This window comes from Bos grunniens, chromosome 2, assembly GCF_055505025.1.
Source record: "Bos grunniens cultivar Pamir isolate PY7600 chromosome 2, Bosgru_T2T1.0, whole genome shotgun sequence".
NCBI classification, from domain to species: domain Eukaryota; kingdom Metazoa; phylum Chordata; class Mammalia; order Artiodactyla; family Bovidae; genus Bos; species Bos grunniens.
Window position 1 is genome coordinate 132,459,344 of NC_141166.1, and position 12,660 is coordinate 132,472,003.

General features: G+C 43.5%; 1 protein-coding gene across 16 annotated transcripts in view; it reads right to left on the bottom strand.

Annotated features, from left to right (window-relative positions):
• Window positions 1-1,808: 1,808 nt before the first annotated feature.
• The window catches only part of SAP130 (Sin3A associated protein 130), a 77,940-nt gene continuing 67,088 nt past the window's right edge, over window positions 1,809-12,660 (bottom strand). For all 16 annotated transcript variants that reach the window (XM_086362569.1, XM_086362531.1, XM_086362558.1 and 13 more), the window contains 3 exons: window positions 4,171-4,274; window positions 2,972-3,085; window positions 1,809-2,746 (listed from right to left, as the gene is read on the bottom strand). In XM_086362569.1, the coding sequence (XP_086218695.1) occupies window positions 2,588-2,746; window positions 2,972-3,085; window positions 4,171-4,274 (377 nt within the window). In that variant the 3' untranslated portion in view covers window positions 1,809-2,587. The remainder of the gene's footprint in view (window positions 2,747-2,971; window positions 3,086-4,170; window positions 4,275-12,660) is intronic.

A 12,660-nucleotide genomic window follows, 5' to 3' on the forward strand; every position in this document is an offset into this window, starting at 1 on the left:
TTTGCCAACAAAGGTCCGTCTAGTCAAGGCTATGGTTTTTCCTGTGGTCATGTATGCATGTGAGAGTTGGACTGTGAAGAAGGCTGAATGCTGAAGAATTGATGCTTTTGAACTGTGGTGTTGGAGAAGACTCTTGAGAGTCCCTTGGACTGCAAGGAGATCCAACCAGTCCATCCTAAAGGAGATCAGTCCTGGGTGTTCATTGGAAGGACTGATGCTGAGGCTGAAACTCCAATACTTTGGCCACCTCATGTGAAGAGCTGACTCATTGGAAAAGACCCTGATGCTGGGAGAGATTGGGGGCAGGAGAAGGGGACAGAGGATGAGATCACTGGATGGCATCACCAACTCGATGCACATGAGTTTGGGTGAACTCTGGGAGTTGGTGATGGAGACGGAGGCCTGGCGTGCTGCGACTCATGGGGTCGCAGAGTCGGATACGACTGAGCGACTGAACTGAACTGAACTGAAATGAACAAGTCCTTGGGGTGGCAAAGAATCAGACACAACTGAGTGATTGAGCACACACACAATACTTGTAGAGAGACGAGATCTCTGATGTAGGATCCCAAATACCTGGGTCCTGTCCTTCACAAGCCAGTGCACCAAGCATCGCTAGGCAACATATACAATGAGAAACAGAGGCAAAGAAGCCCTGTTCTAACATCATCACTGGATTACATAGAACACTACTCTGGAGTCTAGCACACATCAGCAACGGCTTCAGGTCAGAACACTCTAGTGAAGCAGCCTTGACTGTTCTGAGGACCTCGTTAGCCTAGACTATGCAGACCATGCGGCCACACCGGAAGAAGGCAGAAAGCCTGCTTCGTTTCTCTTCCCCAGTCCTATACCAGATGAGAGTTTACCACTCCAGTTCAAGGAAAGGCTGTCTCAGGAGAGCCAGACTCCAGTTGTGGTGCACAGGCTTAGCTGCCCTGTGATAGGTGGGATCTTAGTTCCCCTGCCAGGGTTCTAGAGATTGTGCATCTCAATGAAGATCCCCCGTGCTACAAGCAAGACCTGACTCAGCCAAAAAAAGCAGCAAGCAAGCCTAGGCTACCTTCCCACTCCAGCGAGTTCACAGAAGGTAACCTCGTAAAGAAAATCCACTCTCCTGGAAGTCCTTCCCCCATTACCACAGCCTTAACTCCTATAATATGACCAATTTATAACATTGGTTCCAAAGACTGGATCAAATTTGGCATAGACTCTCAGATTTGTTTAGGACAAGGCAAAAAGCCAGCCTGGGGACTTTACTGGTGGTCTAGTGATTAGGAGTCTGCCTTCCACTCCAGGGGATGCAGGTCAGGTCCCTGGCTGGGGCACTAAGATCCCACATGCCACAGGGCAACTAAGCCTGTGCACCACGACCAGACTCTGTGCACGACAACTAGAGATCCCCCGTAACAGAGCCCCCGTGCTACAACTCAGACCCGACGCAGACGGAAAAGGGGAAAGCAAGCTGGGCTGCCTTCCCACGCCAGCGAGGTCATAGAAGGCAACCTCGCAAAGAAAATCCACTCTCCTGGAAGTCCTTCCCCCGTCACCACAGCCGTATTTTTTGTACTATAAAATGACCAATGTATATTTGCAATGAGGTACAATGTAGTCTCATATTTAAGATAATCAAAAGCCCACAGGCTTCACCATCTGCGACATCTTCAAGATACCAAGGTAAGTGGAACCTGTGTGGAGCAACCAAACTGTCAGAGTAGACTCAACAACGTGAGAGAAAGGCCAGAAGGGTAAACACTCAAGTGATGTGCAGTGTAGCACAATGAGCTTCATAAAATGATGCAAACTGCTTATGTACAAAACCTCTTTGAGTCCTTTATTAACATTTGGGGATGTGCCATACGTATAATTAACAGCATCACACCAGCTACAGAAGTACAGATAACCAAGAATGTACTTCGGAACAAGGATCTCAGAGCAACTTACGGTGTTGCCTGCTCTGCACCTCCACAAAAACCCAACTCTGACACACGCAGGACAGACAATATAACAATTTCACTTTGAAATGGTTCTTTAGAAAATGACAAGAATTGGCAGTTCAAACCCTTTAGAGTGAGATGTGGCAGGTCTTTCAAGTGCCATGGCACTGCTTTAGAAGGCCAGCGTGGGCATCTGAAGGTCAGACAGAGTTAAGAACCGACTAGGGCGAGGGGAAGAGGTTTGATTTTCAGTGTACAGAGAGAACAGATGGTCCAAGTGGATACTTTCAGTTCAGGCTCAGTATGGGTCCTGCAGGAATTCATCAGATAAATAGTTTATCAACTGGAAGGCTGAAAAACGCCAGCCTGTCACCTGTGTCACTGATTCCAACCGGGAGACCCTGTTGCAACAGGAGTCAGGCACGATGCAGTAAGCGTAAGAGGGAGACGCCTGAAAGAAGACTGGAGTCCACTGTCGGATCAGTTCTGACCCTTCCACATCACTGGATGTTCTGGGTCCCTCTGCTTTCACGTGTGAACTAAGGAACGCTTTCCTTCATCTCAATGTTCCACTTTGAAAATAACCAACCCTTCCCCCACCCCCAACATCATTCTCCATAAATTCTTTTTCCAAAGTCCTGATTCGGGGTCTAGACTTTTTCCTTTCGCTTCAATTTTGACACCTTCTTGACAGTCCCATTCTTGTTTAGAAGCTTCAGGACACGATCTTTATGATCTAAAACTTTAAGCATGGAGTCTCTGGCCTCACTGATTTGATCCATCACAAGTTTACACCTCTGCATATTTCCCTGAAACAAAAGACATGACACCATCCATCAGCAATCTTCAAGATAGCGTGGCTTTTAAAGAGCTTCCCACCTTTGAACTGAGCCATTTTGAGGCTTTCACATAGGAAAAAAACACTTTACTGTTTCTGGATAATGCAGGCTGAAGAAAATAATCGGTTTTTACCAAAGATATTAGTGGAGAGAGGGGAAGGGAGAAATAAGGGGAGGGAAAGGGCTCCTTCAAACCTGTATTAGTTCATTTATTCGGTGTAAATCATCATCAGTTGCTGCTTTTTTCTTTGGGATAATCCCTTCCTGCAGGTTGGTGAGTCTTTCATAAACATCATGTTCTAGATTTGTCTGCAACAAACAAGAAGGAGGGAATCATGACCTCAGAAATACTTTTCTTCATCAAACGCAGGCAAAAAACCCACCTTGAATCACATGTGTAAACTGGTATCAGGTCTGTCTGGGTTATAAAATCATTTCTCCCAATGACTAAGATACAGTACAGTAAGGAAAGTTAATCAACAATTTACATCACAATTGGCCATAATTCAGAGTATCTTCTAGGATAACTCTTTTTTTGGCTGCACCACGCAGCACGTGGGATCTTAGTTCCCTAATATATCCAACCTGACCTCCTTGCAGTGGAAGCTCAGAGTCTTAACCACTGCACCACCACGGAAGTCCAAGGATGGCTTTTAAATTCTCCCCTAAATTCCCAATTTCTCTGAAAAACATGTCCATAAGTTCCATAAAAATATGCTTTTATGCTAAATTTAAACCTAGCCATGGCACTACTTAAAAAAAAAAAAAGACCATGTTCTTCAGATCATGGCTACTCCAAAGACAGAAAGACTTCGTGAGATTATTTTGCTCGGCTCCTCTTTACCTTGCTGAAGGAAGGAGTCTTGCCCAGGGGTTATGGAAAGGGCTGAACACAGAGCGCACTGGACAGATGAGATCAACAGCAGTTTACTCTCTAGTATGCTCGCGGCCCAGGGGAGGAGGACACTGCATGTCATGCTGAACCACAGGGGGGTGCCCTCCATGACAGAGAGAGCAAGAGGGAACAGGTAGGGGCTGCAGGAGGCAGGCTCCGTAGTGCAAGAGTACGTGGCGCCCCCTGGTGCCCCCCAGGAGGACATCACTGGCTTATCTGAGTGTCTCGAGCTGGAGGAGAACTGAAGCCCACTGCTTAGGGAGAAGTGCTAATATGCCTTACTCCCACAGTGAGGAGCAGTCAGAACGGGTTGACAGGCCCCCTCTGTTTCAGATGTCACAGCAACACATAATATGAACCTTAACTGTAGGTCTTGCACACATAAAAACTCCACCATGATCCATGTTAACTGGGAACGCTTCACAATCACCCCTAAAGAAAATGCTCTATGAACTCAGATGTCCTCAGCAGGACTAACAACTGCTAGAGTGCCACCTACCAGCTGTAGCAACTGGGCTGCACAGAGGTGAACCTTCCAGCCTTGAGCACGACACGATACTCCTTTCTGATTAGCTATTTCCTGCAGCATAGCTTTCTTCTCCTCTGGAACCATAAAAAAAAAAATAAATAAAAGTCACTGAGAATGTAAGTCACAATATCAATAAAAGCTCTTTTGGTTCACTCCAGCAAAATAAGACTTACTTTGCTAATCTAATGAGTTCAAAAGAGAGTAAGCTAATACTCTAAGGTTTTAAGTGAGGGAAACAGTTTTTAGTGGGTTGGAGCCTTGCTCATGCCTGATGTCTCCAAGCATGTGGAGAGTCTGGGCATTAAGCTTAAAAGCTCTGTGGTGTTATCTAGATCTTGGAAGAAATCATAGGACTCCAACTTGAGTAACATTTAAATTCAGGTGGAAAAGTCCACAAATCAGCACTGTAGTAAAATAAATATGAACTTTATCATTTAGACTGGGGAAAGACAAACTAGGACTGAGGGGCACCTGTCAGAGGTGAGTTTAGACGTATCTGTGAAGTTTTAACATTACTGCTCACCAGGACTTAAAATGGATTTACACATTACATGGATAATCACAAACTATTTTTAAAAAAATTACCTTATTGAAAAAATCAATATTTTTTTCTGTTTAAAATTTTGGCTGCACTGGATCTTTGCTGTGGCACTCAGACTTTCTCTAGTCGCAGAGCATGGGCTCTAGAATGCGTGGGCTCGGCTATCGTGCTATGTGGGATCTCAGTTCCCCACTAGGGACTGAACCCTCATCCCCTGCATTGGAAGGTAGATTCTTGACCGCTGGTCCACCAGGGAAGTCCCTAAAAAATTAATCTTGACAAAATCCTATCTATATATTTGTCAAATGCATAAGACCAAGACTGAATCTTAATGTAAATGATAAGCTCCGGGTGATGATTATTTCAGTGTAGGCTCACCAAATGTGCCACTGCGGTGAGGGACGCTGAGAGTGAGGGAGGCTGTGCGTGTGTGGGGACAGGGGATGGGGGGCAGACACGGGACATCTCTTTACCTCCCGTTCAATTCTGCTGTGAACCTAAAACTGATCAACTTTACTTCCTAGAATAATTAACAACAACATAAAACCCCCAAACTTATCTGGTAGGCAAAGATTAGCAAGAAAGTAATTTAAAAATCTTAAAACTTTTTGAGATAATTATTGATTCATATGCAATTGTAAGAAATAATACAGAGAGGTCCTATGTATTCTTTATCTGGTTTCCCTCAGTGGTAGTATCTGGCAAAACCGCAGTGTAACATCACAACCATGCTACTGACAAAGTCCACTGACTCTCTTCAGCTTTCATCAGTTTTACATGGTCTTGTGTCTGTTGTTACGAGCATTACAAAAAAACTTTTCAGCTCAAAATAATTAGATTCACAGAAGCTGCAGAGATAGTATAGAGATATATCTGGTAAGAGACCTGTATTTAGAACATAGGAAGAATTCTTACCACTCAACAATAAAGACAAATGAATTAAAAAGGACAAAATATCTAAACACACATTTTTCCAAAAAACATATACAAATTGCCAACAAACATGAAGATATTCAACATCATGAGGCATTGCTGCTGCTGATGCTAAGTCACTTCAGTTGTGTCCGACTCTGTGCGACCCCATAGACGGCAGCCCACCAGGCTTCCCGGTCCGTGGGATTCTCCAGGCAAGAACACTGGAGTGGGTAGCCATTTCCTGTTTCAATGCATGAAAGTGAAAAGTGAAAGTGAAGTCGCTCAGTCATGCCCGACTCTTAGCGACCCCATGGACTGCAGCCTATCAGGCTCCTCCGTCCATGGATTTTCCAGACAAGAGTACTGGAGTGGGGTGCCATCGCCTTCTCCGTCATTAGGCGTTAGGGAAATGCAAATAAAAACTGCAGTAAGTACCATTTCAAACCCCTTAAGATGCCATAATAATAATAAAAAAAGAGTAAGTGTTGGTGAGGATGTGGAAAAATCAGAAGTCGTATGCATTCCTGGTGGGAAAGTAAAATGTATTTGCTTTGGAAAATACTCTCAGAGTTCCTAGAATGTTAAACATAGTTACCAAACAGCCCAGAAATTCCATTCTTAGGTGTATGTACAAGAGAAATGAAAACAAATGTTCCCACAAAAATGTAGACACAAATGACCATAGGAACAGTATTCATGATCAAAAAGTGGAAACAACCCAAATGCCTACTGAGTGATGAATGGATAAATAATATGTGGTATACATCCATAAAATAAGAGTATTATTTGGCAGGAAAATTGACTGAAGTCCTGATACATACCATACGGATGACTCTTGAAAACATTAAATTAAGTGAAATAAACCTGTCACAGAAGACTGCATGGTATATGATTCTGTTCATAGGAAATGTCCAGCAACGGGAAATTTAAAGAGATGGCAAGTAGATAAAAGAGGTTCCTAGGGTTGGGCGTAGGGAGGAGTGAAGACGGCGGGACTGGTGATGACAGCTAAGGGTTGTACTAATAGTTAAGGGTTGTACTTGTTGGGCTAATGAAAATGTTTTAAAATTAAATGTAGAGATAAACACGCAACTTTGTGAATACACTAAGAATCACTGAATTGTACATTTTAATAGGTTAATTGCATGCTACATGAATTATAGCTCACTAAAGCTTTTGTTGGGGAAAAAAGATAGTAACGAGAGGTCCAGTATTCCCCTTTACCCAGTTTTCCCTCACTGTTTACATCTTAGTAACTGCAGTACAGTTATCACACCCAGGAAATTGCCACTGATGTAAAGTGAGTATATGTCATATATCACATGTAAATTTATGTAACTGCTATGTCAATCGAGGTTTAGAGCTACTCACCACCACAAGAGACCTCCTGTGCCACACCTTCATGGTCACACCACCCCTTGCTTACGATTAACCCTTGATCCACTCATTTCTTCTCTATGTGTATAACTTTGTCACTCTGAGATTATATAAACAGAGTCGCACGGTATGTGTCTTTTTTCCGGGGAAGGGAGAGGGTGCATGTTTTGAAAATTGATTTCCCCGTAAGCCTAAGCACAATGCCTAAGCTGCTGCATAATCAATAGTTCTTTCCTGTCCATTGCTGACAAGAGTCAACGGCTCGTTTGTTTAACTGTTTGATACCATCTGTGTTGTTTCCAGCTCTTGGCTAATACCAGAGATGCTGCTATGAACACCTCTATCCAGATTTCTGTGTGGACAGAGGGTTTTCATTTTTCTGGGATAAATGCCCAGGAGGGCAACTGTCAGGTTATATGGTAAGTGTATGTTTAGTTTTTATGAAACTGCCAAACTGTTTTCCAGGGTAGCTCAGTAATGTATAAAAGACAGCTGAATTGCAATACGACAATGTTCTGCTAAGCAGCTTCCCCAGTGGAACTGGAGAAATTAAAAAAAACCCTTTAAACCTCTGGAAAAAGGTCCTAAGGGCAAACAGCAAGGCAGAAACATCTATTCAAACAAATCTACTAAAAGGTGAAAGACCAGTAGGTCTGTGGCATTTGAACCAAGACTGATCCCTATCTCCTCCCTCTAGCTTGGAAGGTGGAGACTCTGTTCCAGATTGCTATAGCCCCAAGCACAGGGTTCCCTCTTCCCCAGTTCCCAAAAGGAACAGGGCATTTCCCATCCTGCTCCCTGTTGCTGAGGCTAAGTCTCAGGTCCTGAGTCTAGTCGACATGTGGGGGTTCCCTTCTTTTGCTTAATCCCCACTTGTAGAAGGGAGACTGTACCTTAGGCAAGGTGAGCTGAGAACACTGGGGCCCAGGAGCCCTTCTCCTGGCTTGTGAAGTGGTGCATCACCCTAGGAGAGGCAGGCCACGTGGAAGACAGGCTGCTCCCCATCTCCCCTCCAACGAGCACTCACCTGCTAAGTTGCCATTGGCCCACCCCCACCTCCAGAACCCTAGGCTCAGAGATTCTGCCTGGAGAAACAAACAGGCCATAAAACAGGAAGCTTCTAATCTCTTCCCAAAGGAGCTGGCTCCAATTTCAACAGAGTGTGAAGTTCAAACCTAAAGGTGCTCCCATGAGCAGTGGAGGGTGTAGATAAGGCAAGTGGGAGGAAATGTGCAGACACAGTGAAGACACAGCCTAGACTGTGGGCTGACCCATTTGCAGGAGAGAACAAAGAGCAAGAGAGCTGGCAGGAGCTCTCCTTGGGGTCAGAATGATTATCAAACACTGACCTCAGAAACCATTCTGGCAAGGAGCTACAATACGACTGGATTAGTTTGCAGAGGAATTTGTGTTTAAGGGCAAATTCCAGCACTGTGTTCTTAATAGATCAAATGGCAAGCAATAAGTGGGGTTTATCAGTTGAACGTGGTCAGGGGAACAGGAGGAGAGAAGCCTGCCCATGCCACTGTCCTCCCACGGTGGCTGTGGGTATACTCAAAGCTCTGTCTCCCCAAGGAGTAACATCAGAGGCTTACCACTTGGTGGTGCTGGCGGGGTGGAGCTGATCAGACTTCACTAAAAGAATCCAGCCAGTCACTAAACAGCTAAAAACGCAAATAACTATAGCGGGTCTTTGAGGAGGCAGCGAGACCAGTACCTGGAGTCGCTACATTATCTAAAACGTCCAGTTTCCAACAAAAATTATGAGGCATTCAAACAAACAGGGAAGTATGACCCATACATGGGGAAAAAGAAATAGGCAGCAGAAAATGCTCGATAAGAGTGACCAGATGTCATATTTAAAAGATTTCAAAGTAGCCATTATGAATAAATTCACAGAATGAAAAGAAAGTATGAGTGAAGAAGTAAAAGAAGGGATGATAATCATGTCACATTAAACAGAGTATCAACATAGAGACAGAAATTGTACACTGTTAAGAGCACCAACAGACTGGTTCCAAATAGGAAAAGGAGTACATCAAGGCTGTATATTGTCACCCTGCTTATTTAACTTCTATGCAGAGTACATCATGAGAAACGCTGGGCTGGAAGAAGCACAAGCTGGAATCAAGATTCCCAGGAGAAATATCAATAACCTGAGATATGAAGATGACACCACCCTTATGGCAGAAAGTGAAGAAGAACTAAAAAGCCTTTTGATGAAAGTGAAAGTGGAGAGTGAAAAAGTTGGCTTAAAGCTCAACATTCAGAAAACGAAGATCATGGCATCCGGTCCCATCACTTCATGGGAAATAGATGGGGAAACAGTGGAAACAGTGTCAGACTTTATTTTTTTGGGCTCCCAAATCACTGCAGATGGTGACTGCAGCCATGAAATTAAAAGACGCTTACTCCTTGGAAGGAAAGCTATGACCAACCTAGATAGCATATTCAAAAGCAGAGACTTTACTTTGCCAACAAAGGTCTGTCTAGTCAAGGCTATGGTTTTTCCTGTGGTCATGTATGGATGTGAGAGTTGGACTGTGAAGAAGGCTGAGCGCTGAAGAACTGATGCTTTTGAACTGTGGTGTTGGAGAAGAATCTTGAGAGTCCCTTGGACTGCAAGGAGATCCAACCAGTCCATTCTGAAGGAGATGAGCCCTGGGATTTCTTTGGAGGGAATGATGCTGAAGCTGAAACTCCAGTACTTTGGCCACCTCACCTCATGCGAAGAGTCGACTCATTGGAAAAGACTCTGATGCTGGGAGGGATTGGGGGCAAGAGAAGGGGACGACAGAGGATGAGATGGCTGTATGGCATCACTGACTGGATAGACGTGAGTTTGAGTGAACTCCGGGAGTTGGTGATGGACAGGGAGGCCTGGCGTGCTGCGATTCATGGGGTCGCAAAGAGTCAGACACGACTGCGTGACTGAACTGAACTGAACTGAAGAGCACCAATGCATGTATAATGGGGTACCAAAAGGAAAAGAGATAAAGGAGAAGAAATATTCAAAGAAAAAATGACTTAAGATTTCTCACATTTACTGAAAAACAGTAATGTATATATCAGGAAGCTCAAGGCTAACTCCAAAGAAGATACATGCATACAGATGTATCAAAGTAAAAATGTTGAAAGTCAAAGCTAAAAATATCTTCAAAGAAGTAAGATAAAACATGATGCATCACTTACAATATAATCCCATTAAAATCAACAGCTGACTTCTCAGGAGAATCAGTGGCGTCTAGAAGGCAGTGGGGTAACAATCAAATGCTCAAAGGAATGTATAAGAAATTTAGTTTCTCTACATCCTCAGCAGCATGTGGCATTATTAGTATTTCTAATACTGTATTTCCTTATTGATTTTGTCTGGATGATCTGTCCATTGATGAAAGATGAGTGTTAAAGTCTCCCACTATTATTGTGTTCCTGTCAATTTCTCCCTTTATGGCTGTTAGTATTCGCCTTATATATTGAGGTGTTCTATGTCGGGTGCATGTATCATTTACAATTGTTACACCTTCTTGGATTGATCCTTTGATGATTATGTAGTGTCCTTTGTTTTCTGTAAGTCTAATTTTGCCTGGTATGAGTACTGGTACTCCAGCTTTCTTTTGATTTCCATTTGCACAGAATACCTTTTTCCATTCTTTCACTTTCAGTCTGTATGTGTCCCTAGATCTGAAGTGGTTCTCTTACACACAGCAAACTCAGGGGCCTTGTTTTTGTATCCATTCACCAGTCTACGTCTTTTGGTTGAAGCATTTAACCCGTTTACATTTAAGGTAATCATTGATATGTATGTTCTTACTGCCACTTTGTTGTTTTGGATTGTTTTCCTAGTCTTTTTTCTTCACAGGTCTTCTCGCAGGTCTTCTTTTGTTCTCTTGTCATTTAGTGACTAACTTTAGCGTTGTGTTTGGATCCCTCTTCTAAGCGTGTATCTACTGTCGACTTTGTGGTTATCCTGAGGTTTTGATACAGCAGTCTATATACAGACAAGATTGTTAATAAGCTGCTGGTTTGTAAATTTCAAATGCATTTCCAATATCCTGTATTTGTGGTCTCCTCACAACTGCTGGTTGTGATATAATATTTGTGTGGATGTGATTTCCTACCTTTATTGTACATTTGCCTTTGCCAGTGAACTTTTCCATTAGCAATTTTCTTATTTTTAGTTGTGGTCTTTTCCACTTAGAGAAGTTCCTTTAGAATTCGTTGCAAAGCTAGTCTGGTGGTGCTGAATTTTCTCAGCCTTTACCTGTATGTAAAGCTTTTGATTTCTCCATTGAATCTGAATGAAAGCCTTGCTGGGTAGAGTATTCTTGGTTGTAGGTTCTTTCCTCCTACACTTTAAATATATTGCACCATTCCCTTCTGGCCTGCAAAGTTTCTGCTGAGAAATCAGCTGATAACTTTATGGGAATTCCCATGTATGTTACCTGTTGTTTTCCCCTTGTTGCTTTTAATGTTTTATTTTTGTCTTTTTGACAAAAATTACTATGTCTTGGTGTGTTCCTCCTTGGGTTTTTCTTGCCTGGGACTCTGCTTTCTGGAGTTGGGTGACTATTTCCCTTCCCATGTTAGGGCAGTTCTCAGCTATTATGTCTTCAAGTATCTTCTCAGGTCCTTTCCCTCTCTCTTCTGGGACCCCTCTAATGTGAGTGTTGGTACATTTAATGTTGTCTTGAGCTCTCTCAGATTGTTTTAATTTCTCTTCACTTGGTTTTCTTTCTCCTGTTTTACGGCAGTGATTCCCACCGTTCTGTCTTCTAGATCACTCATATGTTTTCCTGCTTCAGTTATTCTGCTATTGATTCCTTCTAGTGTAGTTTTCATTTTAGTTACTGTGTTGTTCATCTTTGTTCTTTAGTTCTTCTAGGTCTTTGTAAAACATCTCTTGTATCTTCTTAATCTATGCCTCTATATTTTTTCTGTGCTGGATCTTCTTTACTATCATTATTTCAAACTCTTTTTCTGGTAGGCTGCCTGTCTCCACTTCACTTGGTTGTTCTGGGGTTTTATCTTGTTCCTCCGTCTGGGACATGTCCCTCTGCTGTCTCATTTTGTCTAGCTTCCTGTGATTGTGGTTTCCATTCTGCAGGCTGCAGTACTGTGGTTGTTGCTTCTGCTATGTGCTTGCTGGTGGATGAGGCTAAGAGGTTTGTGCAGATTTCCTAATGGGAGGGCCTGGTTCCTGCCAAGGGGTGGGTGGAGCTGGGTTCTGTCTCTCTGGTGGTCAGGGCAGTGCTCAGAGACTTAAGCTGTCTGCTGGTTGGCACTAGTGGTAAAGAACCTGCCTGCCAATGCAGAAGATGCAAGAGAGTCAGGTTTGATTCCTGGGTCAGGAAGATCCTCTGGAGTAGGAAATGGCAACCAAATTTAGCATTCTTGCCTTGAGAATCCCATGGACAGAAGAGCTTGGAGGGCTATACTCCATCAGATCACAGACAGGACTGAAATGACTTAGCACAAGCATGAGCTGGTGGGTGGAGCTGTGTTCCTGCCCTGTTGGTTATCTGGCTTGAGGCATTCCAGCACTGGAGCCTAGAGGTTGCTGGGGGTAGCTAATGGCAGCTTCTGGGAGGGCTATCCCAATGAGTACTCCCCAGAACTGCTGCCGCCAG